The 22,804-nt window shown below is 34.9% G+C and overlaps 1 protein-coding gene across 3 annotated transcripts in view; it reads right to left on the bottom strand.

The window, feature by feature from the left end:
- GOSR1 (golgi SNAP receptor complex member 1) overlaps positions 1 to 22,804 on the bottom strand; it is a 50,719-nt gene that overhangs the window by 19,374 nt on the left and 8,541 nt on the right. For all 3 annotated transcript variants that reach the window (XM_082443627.1, XM_082443625.1, XM_082443626.1), the window contains exons 4-6: positions 22,490 to 22,597; positions 18,715 to 18,806; positions 15,428 to 15,502 (exon numbers count right to left, since the gene is read on the bottom strand). In XM_082443627.1, the coding sequence (XP_082299753.1) occupies positions 15,428 to 15,502; positions 18,715 to 18,806; positions 22,490 to 22,597 (275 nt within the window). The remainder of the gene's footprint in view (positions 1 to 15,427; positions 15,503 to 18,714; positions 18,807 to 22,489; positions 22,598 to 22,804) is intronic.

Below are 22,804 nucleotides of genomic sequence, written 5' to 3'. Positions count from 1 at the left end.
TCACCTTCCAATGCAGGGGGTGTGGGTTTGATCCCTGGTCAGGGAGCTAAGATCCCACAGGCCTCGTGGCCAAAAAACCAAAACATAAGACAGAAGCAGTATTTTAACAAATTCAATAAAGACTTTAAAAATAGTCCACATCAAAAAAAATCTTTAAAGAAAAGTAATATTTTTTAAAGTATATGAGATACTTTTAAAAATATAATATTTCACAGGATATCCTAATTATATGTTTATTATTTCTCTAACTAGAATGAGTTCCCAAAGGGTAGAGACTGAGTCTAATTTATCTTAAATTCCCTAGAGTCTAGTACAGTATCTAGCACACAGAAGACATTCATTAAATGCTTGATAAATGAATGAATAAGTAAGTAAATGAGACACCTGTTGGATCAATAAAATATCAATCAGAGTTAACACTGAAATAATCCTTATAAATTTCCACAGAGGACAAGGAGGATATAAATGTTATATTATACAAACACATCTGGGCAGAGAAAATTCCTCACTATTGCAGAGCACCTCCAACTCAAGTTGTACTGTTTAACAAAGCCACAGACCAACTGAAGGTGAATTTGATTTCACTATAGCTCCAAGTGAAAAAGAGTTCTGTATAAAAGCTCCTAACAAGAACATTCTGCTTTGTTAAACTAGACATTTACCACATGAATATAAAAATTAAAAAAATGCTGCTCAGGGTAATGTTAATTTGCTTTGTCATCTATTTCAATATGGCAGACAACTGTACCACCTGAAACAATGGAGCTTTGATATGTAATTTTAAAATACCCCATGAGTGGAATGACAGATACATAATGAAATAAATGCTACCGGTTCTCACAGGCTAAAAACTCAACACTCCATTACACAAATGACTCCTCATATAAGGGATATATCTCAAAGATCTTTGCAGATTCCCAAGTTTATGGCTACTACTACTACATATAGTTTCTTCCAAAAACTTATGTAAGATCACTTCTTTCTTAGGATCACTTTACCTTTACCTTTATAATTGTGTTTTCTCCTTGGAGTAATGTTTCACAAAGAAACAAAGTATATGTGTGTATATAAATCATTTCATAGTAGCCACCAAGTAAATAACAATAAGCAGCAAATGTGAAGTTGGAAGTTAGCCTGAAGTGTAAATGTTGCCCAGAAAGGTCAGATGTACTCATTAAGTGACTTCCTCAACACCAGCTCCATAACATTCAAGTCTGTATTTCAACAAAATCATATATCGTGAACTTTAGGGTTCATAAATAGTTAAGAAAGCTAACGTTAATCTTGAATGCCAAGAGTCTACTATATTGTTCCATTCACAGATGTTATAATCTGACCATTATTTAATTGACTTGTATGGTATTTATTAAATAATATACAAAAACTATGTATACCAAAAACTTTTGGGAGAAAACCACTCCATCAAAAGGTCACTAAATTACGGTGATCATATATCTCATATTTTTCAAATATGGTCATGGTCTGTTAATACATTAGAAATGCTTTTCATCAAGACTATTCTGGCATCAAAAGTATTTCAAATTTTATTCAAGAAAGGTAAACTGACAGTGCATACAAAAGGTTTCCTCCTTCAGTATTTTCTTTTCTTACTCTTATAACCCCTGTTACGTTCTGCCTTATACAGAAATGCCTCACAGTTTACAAAGCCTTTTTACATGCATTAGCTCAGCAACTCTGTGAAGTAGATACCGTAAAAATCATCTTGGAGAGGCAGTGCAGTATAGCAGAAACAACACAAACAGAGGACGTAGGTTTAAATCTCAGCTTTTACTAGCCATGTGACCTCAGGGAAATTTAACTAAAATCATGAAACAAACAAAAAGTGAAACGATTTTTAATGTTTTAAAAATGCCTACCTAAAATACTTCTGCAACCACAACATTGGAGCACCCAAATGACAAGGCTGGTGAATTTAAAAATTCAAAAAAATCAAGTCTAAACATAGCCTAAGACATAAGAAAAGTTGTCAGCAGATAAAACGTAAGTCTCCACCTGAGAATATTCTTTACTCATTCACGGACATATTTATACTGAAGTGTACAATTATAATACAAATATGTGTGCCATCTCAGATAACTCAATCATATCTGCTAAACAGTTAATGGATTGAAAACAAAACAAATTCTCAACTAAATAATGTAACTGATCCTGTAATTTGCTTTGTACAACAGTCCCATATTTGAAAAGTTATGACACAAATTCTTTAGATTTTTAGAGTGCTTTTAATTTTGTAAAATGCCTTAAATCTTAAGTCATTCTTCCTCAAAATCATCTAACATAAGGGAACCGCTACTATCCCATTTTAAAGATGGAAAAAACAGAGAAAGGCCAAGTCACTTGCTTTTCAGAGAAGTGAAAAGTCACTGGTCTTTCAATTCTCATTAGCATTACACCATGCTGGCTCCCTAATACAAGAAAAAATAAAGATTTAAAGAAGTAAATCACAGAGAAGGCAGTGTGATGTGGGACAAATATGGAAATAGGTTAGGAAATGTGGGTTTAGTAAGAGCTATACTATTAAATAGTTATGAGATCTTGTCCTCTCTGAATCTAGTTTCCTCATCTGTAAATAAGAGAGATGCTTGCCAGACTTTTATTATATACCATATAAAAATTTGATTTTTAAAAGGTATTTCATGGAGAATTCATCTTGCAAAGCAAAAAAAATCAAATCAATAATATCCCCTTCAGTTCTCAAAATCAGATTTCATATATACATAGCACTGGAACGAATACCTTATACATAGTATGTATTCAATAAATATTTGAGGAATAAGTATATGAATGAAACAGATTTTCTACATTGGGGCACACATGTATATACACATATGTATATGAAACCAAAATTAATACATCTTCCACTTACATCCATTTATTCAAACAAGTAAATATTAAGTGTTTATGATATAACAGGAACTGGGGACCCAACACACTGCCAAGAACTAGACGAACTAGGCCCTACCCTCATGAAGCCTAAGAAGAGTCAGATAATTAAAAAAATAAACAAAAATAACAAATTATTACAGATTCTCATAAATGCTATGAAGGAAACAAAAAAAGTACTTTGTTAAATAATAATAAGGGAGAGTCTATTTCAGACAAGATAGTTAGAAAAGGCCTCTTTGAAGAGGTGACAAGTGAGCTTAGACCATAAAGATGTCAAGGAATAAGGTATATGAAAAGCTAAGAGAAGAGTATTTTAGGCAGATAAAACAAAATATAAGAACAAAGGAGCAAGAAAGGAAAAGCCTTGATATCTTTGGGAAAGGAAATGAATAAAAACCAGTCAGGCTGGTACCTAATAAGTAGAGGGAGAGAGTGATACAGATGAAGGGATGGAAAGAGATAAAATAGGTAGTATGTTGGTCATGTAGGGCCTTATAGACCCATAAATAGTTCATAATTCATTGGTAGGGGATGGAGGGAGGAATGAAATATTAAAGTAAAAGTCCACTTCAATAACTATCACTAGAAAAAAGGATTTTGCTTAACTACACTATTTCTACGTCTATGGCTTAGAGTACAGAAGAGAGTGTAGTAAACCCAAACTGAAGTGACTAAGTTGGCTGATAACTTCCCTGGAGCCCTGTATATGCCACATTCTCTTTCTTCTGATAACAAACTTTCCAGTCCATTGGCCACAAGGATGGATGTGTGACAGGCCGGGCCAATCACAATCACCTATCACTCTCTGGCCCAGGAATAAATGAAACAGAGCCATAGTCTTACATCTACAAAAGAAACTGAATTTGTAATTTAAATATCTTGCCACAAAGAAAACTCTAGGCTAAGATGGATTCAATAGTAAATTCTATCAAATATTTAAGGAAGAAACAACACCAAGCCTGCACAAACTCTTTCAGCAAACAGAAAGAACTCATTTTAATGGTGCCAGTCTTACCCTTCCACTAAAACCAGGTAAAAACACTTCAAAGAAAAGAAAACTAAAGATATTCTTCACAAGCATAATGTAAAGATCCTTAAAATAAATCCAGCAATACATAAAAGGGATAATAAATATATCATAATAAAGGGGGGTTATTCTAGGAATCAAGATTGGTTTAATGTTTGAAAATAACCAATGTAATTCACTATACTACAAAAAAGGAAAAAAATCTGATCAGTTCAACAGATTAAAAGATATGAAAAAATTCAACCCCATTCAAGATAAAAACTTTTAGCAAGGGCTTCCCTGGTGGTGCAGTGGTTGAGAATCTGCCTGCTAACGCAGGGGACACGGGTTTGAGCCCGGGTCCGGGAAGATCCCACATGCCATGGAGCAACTAAGCCCACGTGCCGCAACTACTGAGCCTGCGCTCTAGAGCTCGTGAGCCACAACTACGGACGCCTGTGTGCCTAGAGCCCGTGCTCTGCAACAAGAGAAGCCACTGTAATGAGAAGCCTGTGCACCTCAATGAAGAGTAGCCCCCGCTCACCGCAACTAGAGAAAGCCCGTGCACAGCAACAAGACCCAACGCAGCCATAAATAAATTAATTAATTAATAAAAAAAAAAGAGAGCCTAGAAGGAATGACACTTCGATAGCAATAAGCATATCTAGCACCCAGATCTTAGTTTCTGAACCACTCTCCAATAAGAGGAACCAAGGCTGTTTGGAGAAGTGGTTCGTTCTAGAGCCAAGGCAGGGAAAATACAAGATGAGCCACAAACACTGTCGTGCCAGATAGTACAGGAAGTGCTCAAAAAAAGGATGGGGCATGTCAAATGACAGAAGCTAATCTGCAGGAGCTCCCAATGGCCAAAGGTGAAACAGTTTGAAGAACAAAATAATGATAGTGCTGGATTATAACCCAGAGTATAAAATAAGACTATGAGTCTACACTGGTAATAAACAGTACCATACAGTAAAGTACACAAAAACACACCACTTGTAGAGGATGCACGCACGTGACAATGTACATGAGACACGTGAACTAACTTACGTGATTGGACATGCGAACGCAGGTTCGCGTCTTTGAAAGTTCACAACTTGAAGGTTCGTATGTAGGGGACTTACTTATTGTTTCAGCACCATTTGTTGGAAATATTCTCCTTTCCCCCACTGAATTATGTTGGCACCTTTTGTTGGGAATTAATTGACCATATGTTAGTTGGTTTATTTCTGAACCCTGTTCTGTTCCATTAACCTATATAGGTCCATCTTATGCCAGTAGCTTACTGTTTTGATTATTATAGCTTTATAGTAAGTCTTGAATTGAGATAGTGCAAGTACTCTAACTTTGTTTGTATTTCCCGAATTTTTGGGCTCTTCCAGGTCCTTTGCATTTCCATATAAATTTTACAGTCAGATTGTAAAAAAAAATATGCTGGGAATTTAAATAAGATTACATTGAATCTATAGAACAATTTGGGGAGAACTGCTTCTTAACAGTAGCAAATCTTCCAATCCAGAAACATGGTATGTTTTCCATTTATTTAGGTCTCCTTTAATTTCTCTCAGTATTTTATGGTTTTCAGCATAAAGGTCTTGCACAAATTATATTCAGTTTACTTTAAAATATTTCCTATTTGGGGATGTGTTATAAATGGAATTAAAATTTTTTAATTTTCTAATTGTTTTTGCTAGTATAGCAATAGAATTTATAATTATATATAACCTTTCATCCTGTGACCTTGCTAAATTTACTTACTAATTTAATAGCTTCTAGATAAATCCTTTGGGATTTTCTATTTATGTAATCTTGTTATCTGACAAAAATAGTTTTATTTCTTCCTTTCCAATCTGTATTCCTTTTATCCCTTTCCTCCCTTATTGCACTTGCTACGACCTCCAATACAATGCTGTAAAATGTGGTTAGTGCAAACATTCTTGCCTTGTTTTATATTTTAGAGAGAAAGCATTCATCCTTAAGTTTGATATTAACAGTTTTTGTACATGCCTTTAATCACGTTGAGGAAGAACCTTTTCCTTCCTATTTTGCTTATAGTTGTTTTTCTGTTGGTTGGGTTTTTCAGCTTTTTAGTTTGAAATAATTTTAGACTTACAGAAAAATTGCAAAAAATAGTACAGAGGATTCTCGTGTACCCTTCACTCTGCTTTCCTATGTTAATGTCTTACATAACCCTAGTACAATTATCAAAATCAGTGAATTTAACATTAGTACAATAATATTAACTAAACTACAGACTTTATTCACCAATTTTTCTACTAACGTCCTTTTTTTTTTTAACATCTTTATTGGAGTATAATTGCTTTACAATGGTGTGTTAGTTTCTGCTTTATAACAAAGTGAATCAGCTATACATATACATATATCCCCATATCTCTTCCCTCTTGTGTCTCCCTCCCTCTCGCCCTCCCTCCCTGTCCCACCCCTCTAGGTGGTCACAAAGCACCGAGCTGATCTCCCTGTGCTATGCGGCTGCTTCCCACTAGCTATCTATTTTATGTTTGGTAGTGTATATATGTCCATGCCACTCTCTCACTTTATCCCAGCTTACCCTTCCCCCTCCCCGTATCCTCAAGTCTATTCTCTAGTAGGTCTGCATCTTTATTCCCGTCTCACCCCTAGGTTCTTCTGACCTTTTTCTTTCTTTTTTTTCTTTTTAGATTCCATATATATATGTGTCAGCATAACGTCCCTTTTTATGATGCAATTCAAGATCCTGTATTACATTTAGTTGTCATGTCTCCTAAGTCTCCTTCAGTCTGTGACAAAATGGCCTAACCTTAATTTGTCATGAGAAATATCAGACAAACCCAAGTTGAGGGACATTCTACAAAAATAACTGACTAGTATTTTAAAGTGTTATGGTCATGACCTTATGCAGTTTTAGCAAGAATACCATACAGTGATGTCAGGCCCTTGAAGCATCATATCAGGCTGTATATCATGTCAGTATGTCTTATTACTGATGTTAACCTAGATTGCTTAGTTAAGGTGGTGTCTGTCAGGTTTCTCCACTGTAAAATTACTATATTTCCCATTGTAATTAATTAACATTGGGGAAGATGTTTTGAGAGTATGCAGGTACCCTGTTTCTCCTCAAAATTCCCACTAAATTTTAGCATCCATTTAGTGACTCTTTCTTTCCCAATTATTACTGTGCTGTTTACCTACTGATTTTCTATTTCTATCAGTCCTTGTACATTTATTAATTGGAATTCTATAAGAAAGAATATTAGGAGCTTTAATATTCATATTCATAGCAGCTTTATTTGTAACAGCCCCAAATTGAAAACAACCCAAATATCCATCAATGGGTTAATGGATAAACAAATTGTGGTATAGCATCATAAAATGGAAAGTACTCAGTTATAGAAAGGAACTGACGACTGATATAAAAAACATATAGATGAATCTTAGAAACACTACGACCTCTCAGTTCATCCCTCCACTGTTTTCTCTTGCTCCCTATGAGGCTGCCCTTTCAGGGGCATGAGTAAGGCCTGTAATCTGGGAGAGGGTTTGTAGACAGGCAATAAATGAATGATATTTCTAATATATCCACATTGATCATTTATCAGGAATGATACAGATTTTTTTAAAAAAAAGATATGATCATAAGGTTCAAGTTTCATCTTTTCCCAAAACCTTTTCTTATGTCTACTTTAGTGAATACCTACTCATCCTTCAAGACTCAAATCAAATGCTTTATTTCTATAAAGCCCTTTCAGAAGCTTTAGAGTTAATCATTCCCTTTAATGTGATACTATAGTGGTATGCACAAACGTCTCCATACATTAAACTTAATTACGATGCACTGTAATTACCTGTTAACATTTCTCTTCTGCCCCCCCACTCCCATCCTAGTGGAGCTCATTAAAAACAGGGCAGAATGTCACTACGCTTTATCTCTTCTCTATCTCCAACACCCAGTACAATGCTTTCCACATTGCAGATGCTCAACAAATGCTTGGTAAAATAATGAAAATTGAATATATATATACCACATCTTCTTTAACCATTCATCTATTGATGGGCACTTAGGTTGTTTCCATATGTGAGCTATTGTAAATAATGCTGCAATAAACAGAGGGGTGCATCTATCTTTTTGAATTAGTGTTTTCATATTCTTTGGATAAATACCCAGAAATGGAATTGCAGGATCACATGGTAGTTCTACTCTTAATTTTTTGAGGAATTTCCATTCTGTTTTCCATAGTGGCTGTACCAATTTACATTCCCACCAACAGTGTATGAGGGCTCCCTCTTCTACATACCCTTACCAACACTTGTTATTTCTTGCCTTTTTTATAATAGCGATTCTAATAGGTATGAGGTAATATCTCAATGGATAAAGAAGATGTGGTATATATATATATACAATGGAATAATACTATTCAGCCATAAAAAAGATGAAATATTGCCATTTGTGACAACATGGGTGGACTTTGAGGGTATTATGCTAAGTGAAATAAGTCAGATGGAGAAAGACAAATACCATATGATTTCACTCATATGTGGAATATAAAAAACACAAACAACAACAAAAAACCAAAATAAATGAACAAACCAAACAAAACCAAACACACAGATACAGAGAACAGAGTAGAGGTTACCATAGGGGAAGGGAAGGGGAAGGTAAAATGCGTAAAGGGGATCAACTGTGTGGTGGCAAATGTGAACTAAATTTTTGGTGGTAAGTAAGCTGTAGCATATACAGAAGTAGAAATATAATGTTGTACACACAAAATTTCATTATATAATGTTATAGACCAATGTTATCTCAATAAACAACAATAACAACAAAAACTGATACAAAAAAATTATATGTGCATTCAGATAAATGCAAAGAAACAGATGGAATGCAACTGGAATTTGAAAACTCCCATCTAAAAATGAAGCTTAGGAATAAATAAACCACTTATTATACTAATGAATATCCAATGAGCAATAAATGAAGAGAATGATTTAAAAACACACTCTGAGCTTTAATAGATAATCAGGGTTAGCTGATAGTTATTTATTCCTACATACCATTTTGGCATTGAAGGGCCCCAGAGGGCTGGAATCTCTGTCACCTAGCTCTAGGTACACAATTCTAGTTACTAGTCTACTTTTCTGTTCTAATGCTGCTATGGGCAAGAAAGGCTCAATGTAATTTGAGAACTGGTCTACTACATGTCAGGCACTGTACTAGGTAAAAACTTTACACATTATCTCTAATTTTAAGTGTTTTAACACTGTGCAAAGTAAGAATTCAATTTTCCCCATTTAAGACAGTAGAGAGTCAGAGGGTTTAAGGCCCTTGCCCCCAAATATACAGTTCACACCAGGATTTAAACTCTCATCTGTTTGGCTTCAAAACCCATTCCCTATCTATTATACCAATTTAAGGAATAAATCCATTAAGGCATCTTAGTCAAGATAAAAGTGGCAAGTTAGTAAGAGGAAAAACTAAAATGTCTATTTATATGTTCTCATGATGTGATCCAACCAAATAAAATGATAGTTTAGGAACTGACATATTATGTAATATTTTAAATATTTTGACTACTTTGAAATACTGCCAAAGGTCTGTTTAAAATGTCAAGAATTTTTAAGGTGATGTGCTTAATATAACCAGTTTGCAATTCCAGTTGTAATCACGCCATTCCCACAAATCAGAGTACTTCCATGAAAACGAACAGAGCCTCTAAGTATGGATGAAATTCCTCAGCTTACCTTCTTAGCTGGGTCTATATAATTTCAGAATTTGCTCCTCTTTCTTCAACTCTCTCATTAATTTTATTATTCTTGGCAGTATAAAAATCTCACCAGTTGCTTTTCCTATAAATTTCTGAATGAAAATTTCAATTTCTCTTTGCTAGGTCTTCTTTATAGCTGCCATCTCTGGGGAGGAGGAATTGTTATGATGCATGTCAAGGACAAATAACTGGGCTAACGTGAGAGGGGAGATGACAAATAAGTTTCACCTGGTGGATTAGCTCTAATTAATTTCTGCCTGGAGAACACTCTGTAAAGGATTCTGAGGCTACATCAGAAGGCAGCCAGGAAGGAACAGAGTAGTAAGAAAGGCAAGTGGAGAACCAGTAAATTTCAGTGTTACAGTGGCCTAGGTTTCCAAGGAGGGAAGAGATTAAGAGTATCAAGTGAGGCAGAGCAGTCAAACAATATTAGATTTGGCCTTCAGGAGCTCATTGATGTCCACAGTGACAACATGCTCAGTAGACTGTGAGGGAAGAAGTCAATAGGCTAAGGAGGAAATGAGTACTGACACAGAGACAGCAAGTGTATTTATAAACTAGAGAGAGCCAGTATAGAAGATGACTGAAGAGTAAAATAGCTGAGGTAGCAGGTAAGGACAGAGATAAAAGCCAGATGGATGTATTCAGCCTTCCCAGTAAAAAAACTCGTCCTCTAAAAACTACAGGAAAAGAAGGGTATTCCTGTATGTGAATTTGTACTAAGGAGAAAGAACCTTAAAATTTCAATGAAGTAGGAGTTAAGGACCTCTCTTTTAGGTGGAGGGACCAGAAAGTCAAGAAGGGGAATGAGACATTTTGGTAAAGTTCTTTTTTTTTTTGGCCGTGCTGGGGCATGTGGGATCTTAGTTCTCCGACCAGGGATTGAACCCGCGCCCCCTGCATTGGAAGTGCAGAGTCCTAACCACTGGACCGCCAGGGAAGTCCTGGTAAATTTCTTGAAAAGAATGAGAGAGACAACTAAACTGAGTCAAGCAAGCAAAAGGTACTGGGCAATGCTGAATACTCAGACGAGGTTGGAAATAATGAATCTAAAACAAAGTTAATTGTATATTGGGTGCTTTCTCTTTAACCCTTAGATAGAGGAGTAGAACAGTAGACTGTGGATCGGGTTGGCATTTTGCTAGGGTACAGAAAAAGAGAGGAGCACAGAAAAGGCCAAATGTTGGGAATATTTCAGTTGATCAACTATGAGATCCAAGCTAGCGAGGGTAGGAGAGGTTAAAGGTAAGAAGAAAAATATAAAAGAGAAGCTAGTGACGCTGCAGATAGGCTTGGAAGAATAAAATGTGTTGGTCAGAGTGAAATGTTAGAGTTGAAGATTTTTGAAGTGGTACAATCACAGATGAGAAGATGGAGGCAGCAGCCTTGGTAAAAGGTGGCTAATTTTCACGTGGAGGTGATGATCGCTGGCAGTAAAGAAGTCCAGCAAGAGGCTAGGCTCTTTCTATTTGTGTACACTTATCTCCTAATCCAAGTTTCTCACCACTACTCTGAAATTTGTCAACTTCATTAAGGTAAATATGGAAGACATGTTTTATTCAAAATGACAAAACTCTTCTAAAGAAAAAGCTGTAAAAACAGCAATAATACAATCAGCCCCACACCCTTTAAAAATAAATATGGAGAGATAAGATCATACAGGCAAAAGTTCTTTAGAGGGGAAAAAAAAAAGAACTTTGAAATACAAAACTAACTCAGATACTCCTTTCAAAAAGGAGCAATGAAAGAGAACAAACATATAAAGGAAATTAATCTAAACAGCAACCAAAGAGCTCACAGGAATGCATCCATAGTCCAGCAAAAACCAAACAGCTACAAGCTTGACACTCATTCAAAGCCAGCATTCTCTTCTGACATACTGAGAATCAGGGAAAGACAAGTTAAAAAAAAAGCTAGGGACTTCCCTGGTGGTGCAGTGGATAAGAATCCACCTGCCAATGCAGGGGACAAGGATTCGATCCCCGGTCAGGGAAGATCCCACATGCCGCGGAGCAACTAAACCCGTGCGCCACAACTACTAAGCCTGCGCTCTAGAGCCCATGAGCCACAACTACTGAGCCCGCACACCACAACTACTGAAGCCTGAGCACGTAGAGCCCGTGCTCTCCAACAAAAGAAGCCACTGCAATGAGAAGCCGGCACACCGCAATGAAGAGTAGCCCCCACTCGCCGCCAACTAGAGAAAGCCCACGCGCAGCAACGAAGACCCAACGCAGCCAAAAATACATAAAATTAAATCTTAAAAAAAAACAACAACAACAATGAAAGCTAGATTATCCACCAAATAGGAAGAGAAATTACTATCTTCTGTAAGATAAACTGCTACAAGCTAACAACATTTATTTTTAGACAAAAAGAGTATTAAGAAGAGCTTTAAAAACAATTCATTACAAAGTCAGTTTTTTTAAATAAAGTTTACCATTCATTTATAAAAATTGCTTTACTCTTTTTCAAGGCAAAAATATGGACTTTTGAAGCAAGTTGTAGAAATTTACATTAACATGAAAAAATATTTTATGAAGAACCAAATAAAAATGTAAATATGCTTTTTGCCATGAAAAGTATGACCCTACTGCACAAAATCAAATGAGTTGAGTTACTGAGTAGTTTAAAAAAAAACACCTTTATTCATGAAAGATCAAACTAAAAAGTACCCTAACAGCAAATCTGGCCTCTTCATTACAAATGGTCTTGCTGCAATACATAATCTCTTGCTGTCCATTTCACTTTTAGGTTAATTTAACTATTACTTCTTCTTCTTCTTTTTTTTTTTTAATTTTTTTGGCCACTCCATGGGCTTGTGGGATCTTAGTTCCCGGACCAGGGATCAAACCTGGGCCCATGGCAGTGAAAGCTCACGTCTTAACCAGTGGACCACCTATGCTTCTTCTGCTTGGCTGTTTAACCTATGTTTTCTCTAATGAAAATATATTTCTTATTTAAAAAAAAAATCTATTGCCTGAGAATTTTTGCCTATCTTCATGGCATGAGTTAGAAAAAAATCAAGTAACTGTTCCTGAGAGCACTGGTAGAATATGCTACTAATGGGACTCTAAAGTAGCAAAACTTTAGAGGGAATTTTGACAATACTATATCAAAAGCTTTAAAAATGAATATATTTTTTAGTCCTGCAATGCCAATTCTAGGAATTTATCATAAGGAAATAATTATGGATACATGCAAAGACTTCAGTATGTACAATAATAAAAACTAGAAATAATCCAAAAGGCCAACACTCATTAGGTTACATGAATTATGGTTTATCTGTATTATAGGATATGTACACTATTAAAAGTTAAAAGAACTATTCAAAAACAAACAAAAAAAATTGTCAAATAACATGGGAAAAGGCTCAAAATCTACTGATGAGTAAAAAATGGTATAGCATCTATATTGATAAGTGTTTCAACTTGTCTTTTCTGTGTTGCTGAATTATTATTCATACTTTCTAAAATGAGTACTATAAAAAGTACATATAGCTCTTTTGTTAAAAAGTTATTCTAAAAAAATTCTTCCTCAAAGCACTTAGCAAATGAAAGAGACAACATTGAAAAAAAGAGAGAAACTTTTTCATATCATTATTACTTTGTATATATGTTAGTCCATAATTTTATATTATTTTATTACTTAACAAGTATTTGTAATTTACACAAAATATTGATTTTTCTAAAACATATTTGGAAGCTCTGTTTTAATACTGAGAGCAATGACTAAACTCTTCTTATTGAGATTAAGCTTTAGTGTTAACAATTCCCCTCATTTATCAGCTCACGTTCCACTCAACTTCATCCTGCCTCAGTTTCTCTCTGTATGGAGTGAGCACATACTAACTTCTCACAAGAATGCTGAAAGGAATATATGTAAAGTATATCATACATAAAATCACCTGAGAAACAAAATGGTAAAAATCTTTTGATTGGCTTCCCTGGTGGCGCAGTGATTGAGAATCTGCCTGCCAATGCAGGCGACACGGGTTCGAGCCCTGGTCTGGGAAGATCCCACATGCCACAGAGCAACTAGGCCCGTGAGCCACAACTACTGAGCCTGCGCGTCTGGAGCCTGTGCTCCGCAACAAGAGAGGCCGCGTTAGTGAGAGGCCCGCGCACCGCGATGAAGAGTGGCCCCCGCTTGCCACAACTAGAGAAAGCCCTTGCACAGAAACGAAGACCCAACACAGCCAAAAATAAATAAATAAATAAATAAATAAAATTAAAAAAAAAGCAAAAAAAGTAAATTGAAGTTGAGTTCTTTAAAAAAAACCCTTTTGATTGCCAATATTCTTATCGTTCTTATAACCCTAAACAAATTATTTAAGCTGTGTGCCCCTGAACTATTATATTTATTTTCCTGTAAAATGGACAATATTAAACTCCTGAAGGGTTTTCTTTGAATTACTAAAATGAATGCAAAACTAAAATTTTTCATATAAAATTTATAATAAACAATGTGTTCTGAAATAATGAAATAAAGAATATCAATTTATATAATAACTCTGGTATACTCTTTTCAGCATCAAATCATCCTTAAAGTAATTAAACTATTGCATTTCTGTTTAACTTCTTTTGGGGTTGATAAATATAAAAATGTTAATGCAAGCTAATATTTATTTTTATGCTACTTGAGTATCTTATTCCTTAAATTACTCTGTACCCCAAGAATATATTAATATAGTTTTGGATATAACGCAAAATTCTTTTTATGGTGGTCTCTATCAAATACAAAAAGAACTACCAAAGCTATAAATAACTATAAACTAAACATACTCTAGGAAAGGCTGCCCCCTTGTGCCAATCAATAATATTTAACATATTAAGAAATAACAACTTTCTGACACTAGAAGCACTCAGACTTCTACTAAAAAGGTCTTGATCTTTCCATGTTCTGATTTCAACAGCTCATATTTAAAGTGGTAATCTTTAAAGAAAAACAAATTGAACAGTACTTTAAGCTCATATGGACATGACTAATTTACGACATTCAGCAGCAAATATCAACGTAATTCATATCATTTAACTATCATGGATATTAGCTGCTCAAGTGCTTAGAGGCTGAGCTCAGAGAGAGAAGTAATTTTCTGATCCTTAAGTTCTATAACAAAATACAAAGAAAATAATTAAAGAAACCAGTGTATTTCAGAAGAAAAATAGATAAAGCAGGGATAGAGTATGGTGGCTTGCTTTTATATATATATATGTGTGTGTATATATATATATATGTGTGTGTGTGTGTATATATATATATATATATATCTCGTTCATCCAAGATTTTAGGTATTTTCTTCTGAGTTCTTGGAAGATAAGATATTTTCTTCGAATTTGATGTATGGCCAATTACCCTTTGTAAAGCTTCTTGACATATATAAGTGGTATCAGGCCATTCAAACGTAAGTCAGTATCAATATTATTACTATTATTATTACTAGTAATCTATAGTAGTGGACAAAGTATTAGAGCAATAGACTTGCTAAAGAAAACAAACATTAAGGCAATAAAAGACGTATTACGGGTAACAAATAAGTAATGAATGCATATTTTGTATATCTGATAGCATCATATCGTTCCTAATTATGGTCAGAACAGGTGCAATTCTATTTCTACCCAATAGGATCATTAGAAGAATTAAATGAATTAGCATTGATAAAGCACTTACTATAATAAACACCATAAAATGTTTGCTATACATGTAAATAAATAAGTAGGTACTATATAGTATGCATTTTTTCAATAATACCTACTTTCGAAGGTGGTCATGTTCTTTCAAAAATAGTTCAGTTCTTCTGTTGTTTACTCCAGACCCACTTTTATATGACCTAGAACAAAAATAAAGAATACTTAAGAACATTTTTGGTACATGTTATAAAAAAGGATTAAATGATTGACTCAAGTAATATCCAAAGTGGACAAATAGAGCCTCTCCATAGTTTTGAATAAACAATTAAAATGTATAATCCTTTTCATTTCCTTCTAAAAATAGCATCTATCATAAATGGATAAATATGAATGGCTCTCTAACTTAGGCCTAAGTTTATTATTTTTCACCAAAATAATCCAACATTCTTAAACAAAAATCTTACTTTTTCCTTTTTTTGATTTTATATACATTTATTAATAACTCTTCTAAAAGTGTTTATTTTGTATCATTTGCCAAAAATTCCAACTCACTAAAGTACATGAAAAGAGAATATACATTCATTCGTTTATTCATTAACTCAGCAAATATTTATTCAACATTTGTGAGGTACCAGACATTACAATAGTAAAACATGCTACCTAGCCACAAGTTGGTCATAGACAGTTTAGAGAGGTACATAAATTATATAATTGTAATTCAGTGTAATAGGAACTATTATAATAGTTACATACAAAAGAGAGTAGTCATTTCTATAGGGCAGGAGGTAGATTAGAGAGACTGTGAGAAATACAGAAACATTCTTAAAGAGAGAAAATCCTTAAAGGGTACCCTGTAGAACGAGTGATAATTTAGTTATAAAAAGTGGAAGATTATTCCAGGAAGGAAGCAGAGCGTGTGCAGCATCATGAGGTGTGGAAGAACAGAGTGTCTTCAGAAAACTTTGCATTGTCCATCTTGAAGAGTAAGGTTTGGGAGGATACTGTAAAAGATGAGGAAAGCAGAGGCCTTTAAAGCCATTACTTTTCCTTTCTTTGTCTATTATCTCCTATATCTTTATTTTCCCCAAGTGGGAATAATACTTTGTTGGGGTTTTTTTTGTTTTTTGTTTTTTTGATTTTTGGCCGCATTGGGTCTTTGTTGCTGCGCACGGGCTTTCTCTAACTGCAGTGAGCGGGGGCTACTCTTTGTTGCGGTGCTCGGGCTCTAGATGCATGGGCTTCAGTAGTTACGGCACGCAGGCTCAGTAGTTGTGGCTCTCGGGCTTGGTTGCTCCGCTGCATGTGGGATCTTCCCGGACCAGGGCTCGAACCCGTGTCCCCTGAATCGGCAGGCAGATTCTTAACCACTGCGCCACCAGGTAAGTCCGCGAATAATACTTTGGATTGATTACTACACAGCATATGGGGTGGGGAAGGTATTGAAATGGAATGTTTCCCTTCACAACGATACACGCAGTCCATCAACTGAAGCCTAAGGAACACAAAAAGGAAGCTAAAGATCTGCCAGCTGTGGCATACTTAAGGATTTCTATCCTGGTCTTAAGTTCATTACAATTTACTAGAAGTAACTGCACATACACTGCAGGAAGACAAAAGAGGGTCATGCTGCTAAAAGTGAACCACTGGCTGAGAGTAGGGCTGATGTGCAAAGTGCAGTGGGGAAGAAAACACCAGGAAAAGCAGCATGATATAACCAAGAACACACTGGACTTGAAAGACTGATGACTAGCCAGTTAACCTTAGATAACTCTTAATACCTAGTTTTATAAAATGGGACTAATAATTTATATCTATACCAAAAGATTATATGAAGCCAAAAAAGAGAGAATATATGAAATAGCAGTGTATAATTGTAGAAAAAATTCTTAAATGTCAGTTATTACTACTATATCTCATTTCACTAATCATGTTCTGCCATGTATTATATTAATTTGAGTATGTGCCTTACTCCCCTCTAGCATCTAGAGGGCCATGTTGATCTTTTCATTTCTGCCTTCTACTGTGACTGACATATTATCTTACTCATGGTTGGTAATCAGGAAATAGTTTAGTAAATGGATGAACATGTTTCTTTTATGATCATCTTTTAGAAAACAAGTTATTACATTGGAATGTAGTCTAGCAATTCCCACAAATTGCATGGTAGTTAAAAGCCTACACATTAAAGGCTGTCCGCTACACTGATTCTCAACGCATTCTTTAAAATACCTATGTAAATAGACTATACAGAAATTAGACACAAGACTTATATGTGCCAGAGAACTAAAAATATTCCAAAATTCCTAATATGGCAAAAATGTTTCATTTTTTTCACTCCTATATGTTGTACAAAGTACCTATGACTAAATATAAGAAACATAGATAAAACAGAGACAAACAATAAAAATTAATTTTCCAAGATAATTTCTGGAGGTAGAAACACAACTGGTGACTGGATAATCCTGGTTTAGAGTTTTGGACAAAAATTTTGCATGGGATGAATATTAAATGATCTCTCCTGCAAAACTGTCTTACTGTTACAACAAAATAAAGGAACTCTAAGCAAATGTTTACCAGAGTACACATGATATATATCAGTTCATGATATGGTAGTACATATCATAGTTCATGAAACATAAGTATCATACTTATGAAACCTTGTACCATAAGCTTATCGCAAGTGAGACAATGATAGGCATCAACAGATGGTCCAAAAGTGGAAAGTCTGCAGCTTTAATTAGATGCCCAATGGATTTAACGCTGTCAGTCATGTACAGCTGCGAAAAACATTTTGAAAATGTGTATAAAATGCTAGAATATATTATTAAAGGTGAGGTAAAGGAATGGAAGAAAAGAATACATTTTTTAAATTATGGGTTAAGAGCAGCATAAAAATGTTGGGAGTCTTTAAATAATTTGACTAAAGTTATGAGTCTGTATAAAAGCTGGAAAAAACAGATTTCAGATTCCAGGGAAGTAAAGGCTACTTTGATAGCTACCTAAGTATTGATATGTAATTGTTGGGGCAAGGGAGAGGGTAGGGGGATAGACGGTAATCAGGAAGGGAAACATGGACAGCTTCAGTTATTGGTAACGTTATAATGCTTAAGGTGGGTGGTAGGAGATCAGAGAAAAACTCACGAAGACATCATCTAAACTGGACTTTGAATTAAGACAGGAAAGTCAAGGTTGGCAGGAGCCAATGATAAAACTAGGGGAAACCAGAGATAAGACCAGCAAAGTAGATTAGGACTATACTGGAGCAGCAATGTTTAAAGAACAGTGAAATGGGAATCAGAAACCTTGAAATCTAAACCATGGTTTCTGCTACTCAATTTGGTGTTAATCATGGATATACTCTAAATCTGATTCTGAATAAACATCCTACAAAAAAATATAAAAGGTAACTTACTCAATATCCTTTCGTACTGATCCCATGAGATTCTCCCTTTCCCGTATTGCCACAAAGTTTGCTTTGGTTTTATGGAATTCATGTGTATAATCCTGCAATCAATCAACATCTAGAATCAACACTAGCTAATTATAAATTTTCATCTTATTGAGCCAGTTATATATTGTTATATTACAAATTTCTGCCCAGAAAACTGCTATTTAAGAAATCAAATTGCCAAGAGGTAAAAATAACATTATAATCACTTTCCTAAAGAGTGACCAACTTCTTTCAAATGAAAACAATTTGGAGCTAGGGTAATAGTGCCACTAAATCACTATCCTTTGTATCCCCTAGTACCTTGTCTTATGGGGCACAATTGCAAAGAAAAAATAATTTTCAGATAACATGACTTCAAATAGCCTAGGATAAAACTTAAGAGGCTCCTTCTACCATCAGTGCACCCAATGGGGCTTATTTTCAAATTTCACCTTTTTGGAACTCCTGCAGAAATTTAATTCCTAAACTAATCAAAGGAAGAACAGCAGTAAGAGAGCTGTAAAGAATAAAATAATTTAAAAATATTTTCCTTTCTTTTTCTACCATATTTTTAAGTTCTTAAGGAGTATTCATTACTTTTAAAAATTCAGATCAGTATATAAAAAAGATAAAAAACATATGCCACCTCCCAGAGAGCCCTTTAAAAACAAAAATAATACATGAACATGGGGTACCATGAACTGAAAGAGCACCAAAAAGAACAGAAGTAAAAACCATCTTGCTCCACAGTTCTTAATATTATGATTACTTTCTTTCAGTTTCTTTCAGGAAATATGTTTTTGTATATACAAGTTTATTATTTCTTTCATTTATGCTAAAGAAATCATACTATATTCTGCTGCAACCTTGTTTTTTGTAGTTCATAAAGTATCAAGTAATCCTTCCATATCAGCAAACTGAAATCTACATTCTTTTTAATATTTAATATTTAATTTTTAAATTGACTATAGTACTTTAATAAATTCTCTACTGATAAACATTTTAGCTGCCTTTTTTTTTGCTGTTAAAAAAATGCTTCAATAAACATTCTTGTGTATATATTTTATTGAACTAAATGTATTTAAAGGGTAAATGCCTAGCAGAATAACTGGGTCAAAGAATCTTACATGAAAATTTTGATAGTGTTAAAATGCCTTCTAGAAAGACTACACCAACTTACATGCCCAGCAAATGGATGAGTGCCCATTTTTCTACACTCTTGCCAACAATGGGTTACAAATGCTTCAATATTTGCTAACCTGACAGGTGAAAAATCATATCTCATTTTTTTTTTCCATATCTCATTTTGATTTGTATATTTTCATTTGGGAATGTGGCTGACCATCTTTTTATGATTTTGGCCACTCATTTTCTGTAAACAAGTTCATATCCTTTGCCCATTTTTCTACTGGGTTGCTTTTTTCTCATTTCTATTACCTCTGTATATTAAGCAAATTAGTCATTTATTATAGTTTCTGGTATCAGGTCTTGCTTAGGAAAGTCCTTTACTACCCCACAATGTACAATTTCACCCACGCTTTATTCTGAAATTTTATTGTTTCTTTTTCTACATATAAATCTTTGATCCATTTGGAATTTACTCTGGATAGGAGGAATGAGATAGAAATTGAGGGTTTTTTCCCCTCAAATAATTAGCGAATTGTTACAGCTCTATTTTATAATCCCTCTTTTCTCCATTGATTCAAACTAGCACCTTTATCAGAAAGTAAATTTTCATGCATATTTGAGTCTATATATGAACTCTACTCTATTGGTCTACTTTTTATCCAGAATCAAACTGTTTTAATTATTCTAGCTTCTTAACAGGTTTTAACAGGCGGCAGAATTAGGCATCCTTTACTACTTATCTTCATTTTCACATGGGTTTTTTTCTTGGTTATTCTCATATGACTATAATTCCAAATAAACTTTGGTGTCATTTTGCTGTTTTTAAAAAAATGAAACAAACAAAAACCCCTGTTATTTCCACTGGGATAACATTCAATATATAGGCTGTTTTAGAGAGAAATCTTCCCATCCAAAAGCAGAGTAAATCTTCTTTTATGTTCCTCAGTAGAGTTTTATACATATAAATCCTATACATTCTTATTAAATTATACATAAAATTTTTTATAGTTTCTTCCATTGTACTTTCTAACAGATTATTGTTTGTGTGTAGGAAAACTACTTGCTTTTATATATTAAGTTTATAAGTCATCAACTTACTGAATGTTTCCAATTTTTTTTTTTTAGTTTTCTTGGTTTGTATTAGCTATATAATCTTATCATTACCACAGAATACAGATTTTATCTCCCTTTTCAGTATTTATATCTTGTTCTTTTTACTGTGTAATTGAACAACCAAGAACTTCTAAACAATGTTAAACATCTGTGGGGACTGTGGGTATCCTCGTCTTGCTTTTTTTTTAAAAAATAAATTTATTTATCTACTTTTGGTTGTGTTGGGTCTTCGTTGCTGCGCATGGGCTTCCTCCAGTTGCCGCGAGCGGGGGCTACTCTTTGTTGCAGTGTGCAGGCTTCTCATTGAGGTGGCTTCTCTTGTTGCAGAGCACGGGCTCTAGGTGCACGGGCTTCAGTAGTTGTGGCATGCAGGCTCAGTAGTTGTGGCACATGGGCTTAGTTGCTCCACAGCATGCAGGATCTTCCTGGACCAGGGATTGAACCCATGTCCCCTGCATTGGCACAAGGATCCTTAACCACTGAGCCACCAGGGAAGTCCCTCCTTGTCTTGTTTTTTTCAGTGGGAAAGCTTTTAGTGCTTTATTATTAAGCATTATGACAGATTTTAATCTGATGTACACATTTTTGCATTAGGTAAATAAAGTATCCTTCTAGTCCTATTTTTAACAAGTTTTAAAAATTAGAAATGGTTGAATTTTTTCAATATTAAAAAATTTGGGGACTTCCCTGGTGGCGCAGTGGTTAAGAATCCACCTGCCAATGCAGGGGACACAGGTTCGAGCCCTGGTCCAGGAAAATCCCACATGCCGCGGAGCAACTAAGCCCGTGTGCCACAGCTACTGAGGCTGCACTCTAGAGCCCGTGAGCCACAACTACTGAGCCTACATGCCACAACTACTGAAGCCCGTGTGCCTAGAGCCCATGCTCCGCAACAAGAGAAGCCACTGCAATGAGAAGCCTGCACACTGCAACGAAGAGTAGCCCCTGTTCGCCGCAAGTAGAGAAAGCCCGCGTGCAGCAACGAAGACCCAACGCAGCCAAAAAAAAAAAAAAATTTGCCTTCCTATTTGTACCACTATATTTTTAACACCTCCCATGTAAATCTTTAAAAGTTTTTTCATTTTATTGGTATACTTTTAATATTTTTCTCAAACAATACACTAAATATAGCAAATTACTTCTCTTCCATGTTATCTTCAAAGCCTGATGAAAGTATACTCTAAACCACCATATGACTGCTTATGCATGACCACTGGCTATTTCACTGTTTCAGCTAGCTAGCAAGATCTCCCACAGTAGAAGTATTCTTACCTACTGATGAATATTATTCAATTTTACCAGGCAAAAGCAAGAGCTGCTAACCATTTTCAGAATTTTATGATATCAAGGAAAAAAAAAAGTAAAACAGGACAAACTTCTATAGCACGGCATTTATCCTCTTCGAAGATTTTTCCCTTTGTTCCCCTACATACACGTGAACACATTCTATTCATAGAGTAAAAAAACCCCTAAAACTTCCTGTAATAACATAAAAATCTCAAGCCCAATGTACTACCTGCAATATGTCTCTATGTCGCTGCAATGTATGCATCAATGCCGCATTCAAGGAGGGGACACCGGCACTGTTGGTATATTCTGCCATTTTATCATTTACTCCTGTAAGCTAAAACAGAAAAAAAAAAAAAAAGAAAGAAAGAAAAAGAAAACCAATGAAAATATTTTAGAAAGCACTGTAAAGAGATAAAAGTAAATTATATGCCTATATTCCTTTCTGGCTAACAGCAAAAAACAAAAACAAAAACAAGAAGACAGCAGGCAAGGATTCAGTATTTCCCCAAAAGAATCCATAAAGGCTAAACTAACATCCACA

Source organism: Balaenoptera physalus (genome assembly GCF_965194825.1).
Source record: "Balaenoptera physalus genome assembly, chromosome: 20".
Classification (NCBI taxonomy): domain Eukaryota; kingdom Metazoa; phylum Chordata; class Mammalia; order Artiodactyla; family Balaenopteridae; genus Balaenoptera; species Balaenoptera physalus.
The sequence above is the reverse complement of the archived record's forward strand: the minus strand, read 5'-3'. Positions and strand labels throughout refer to the sequence as shown.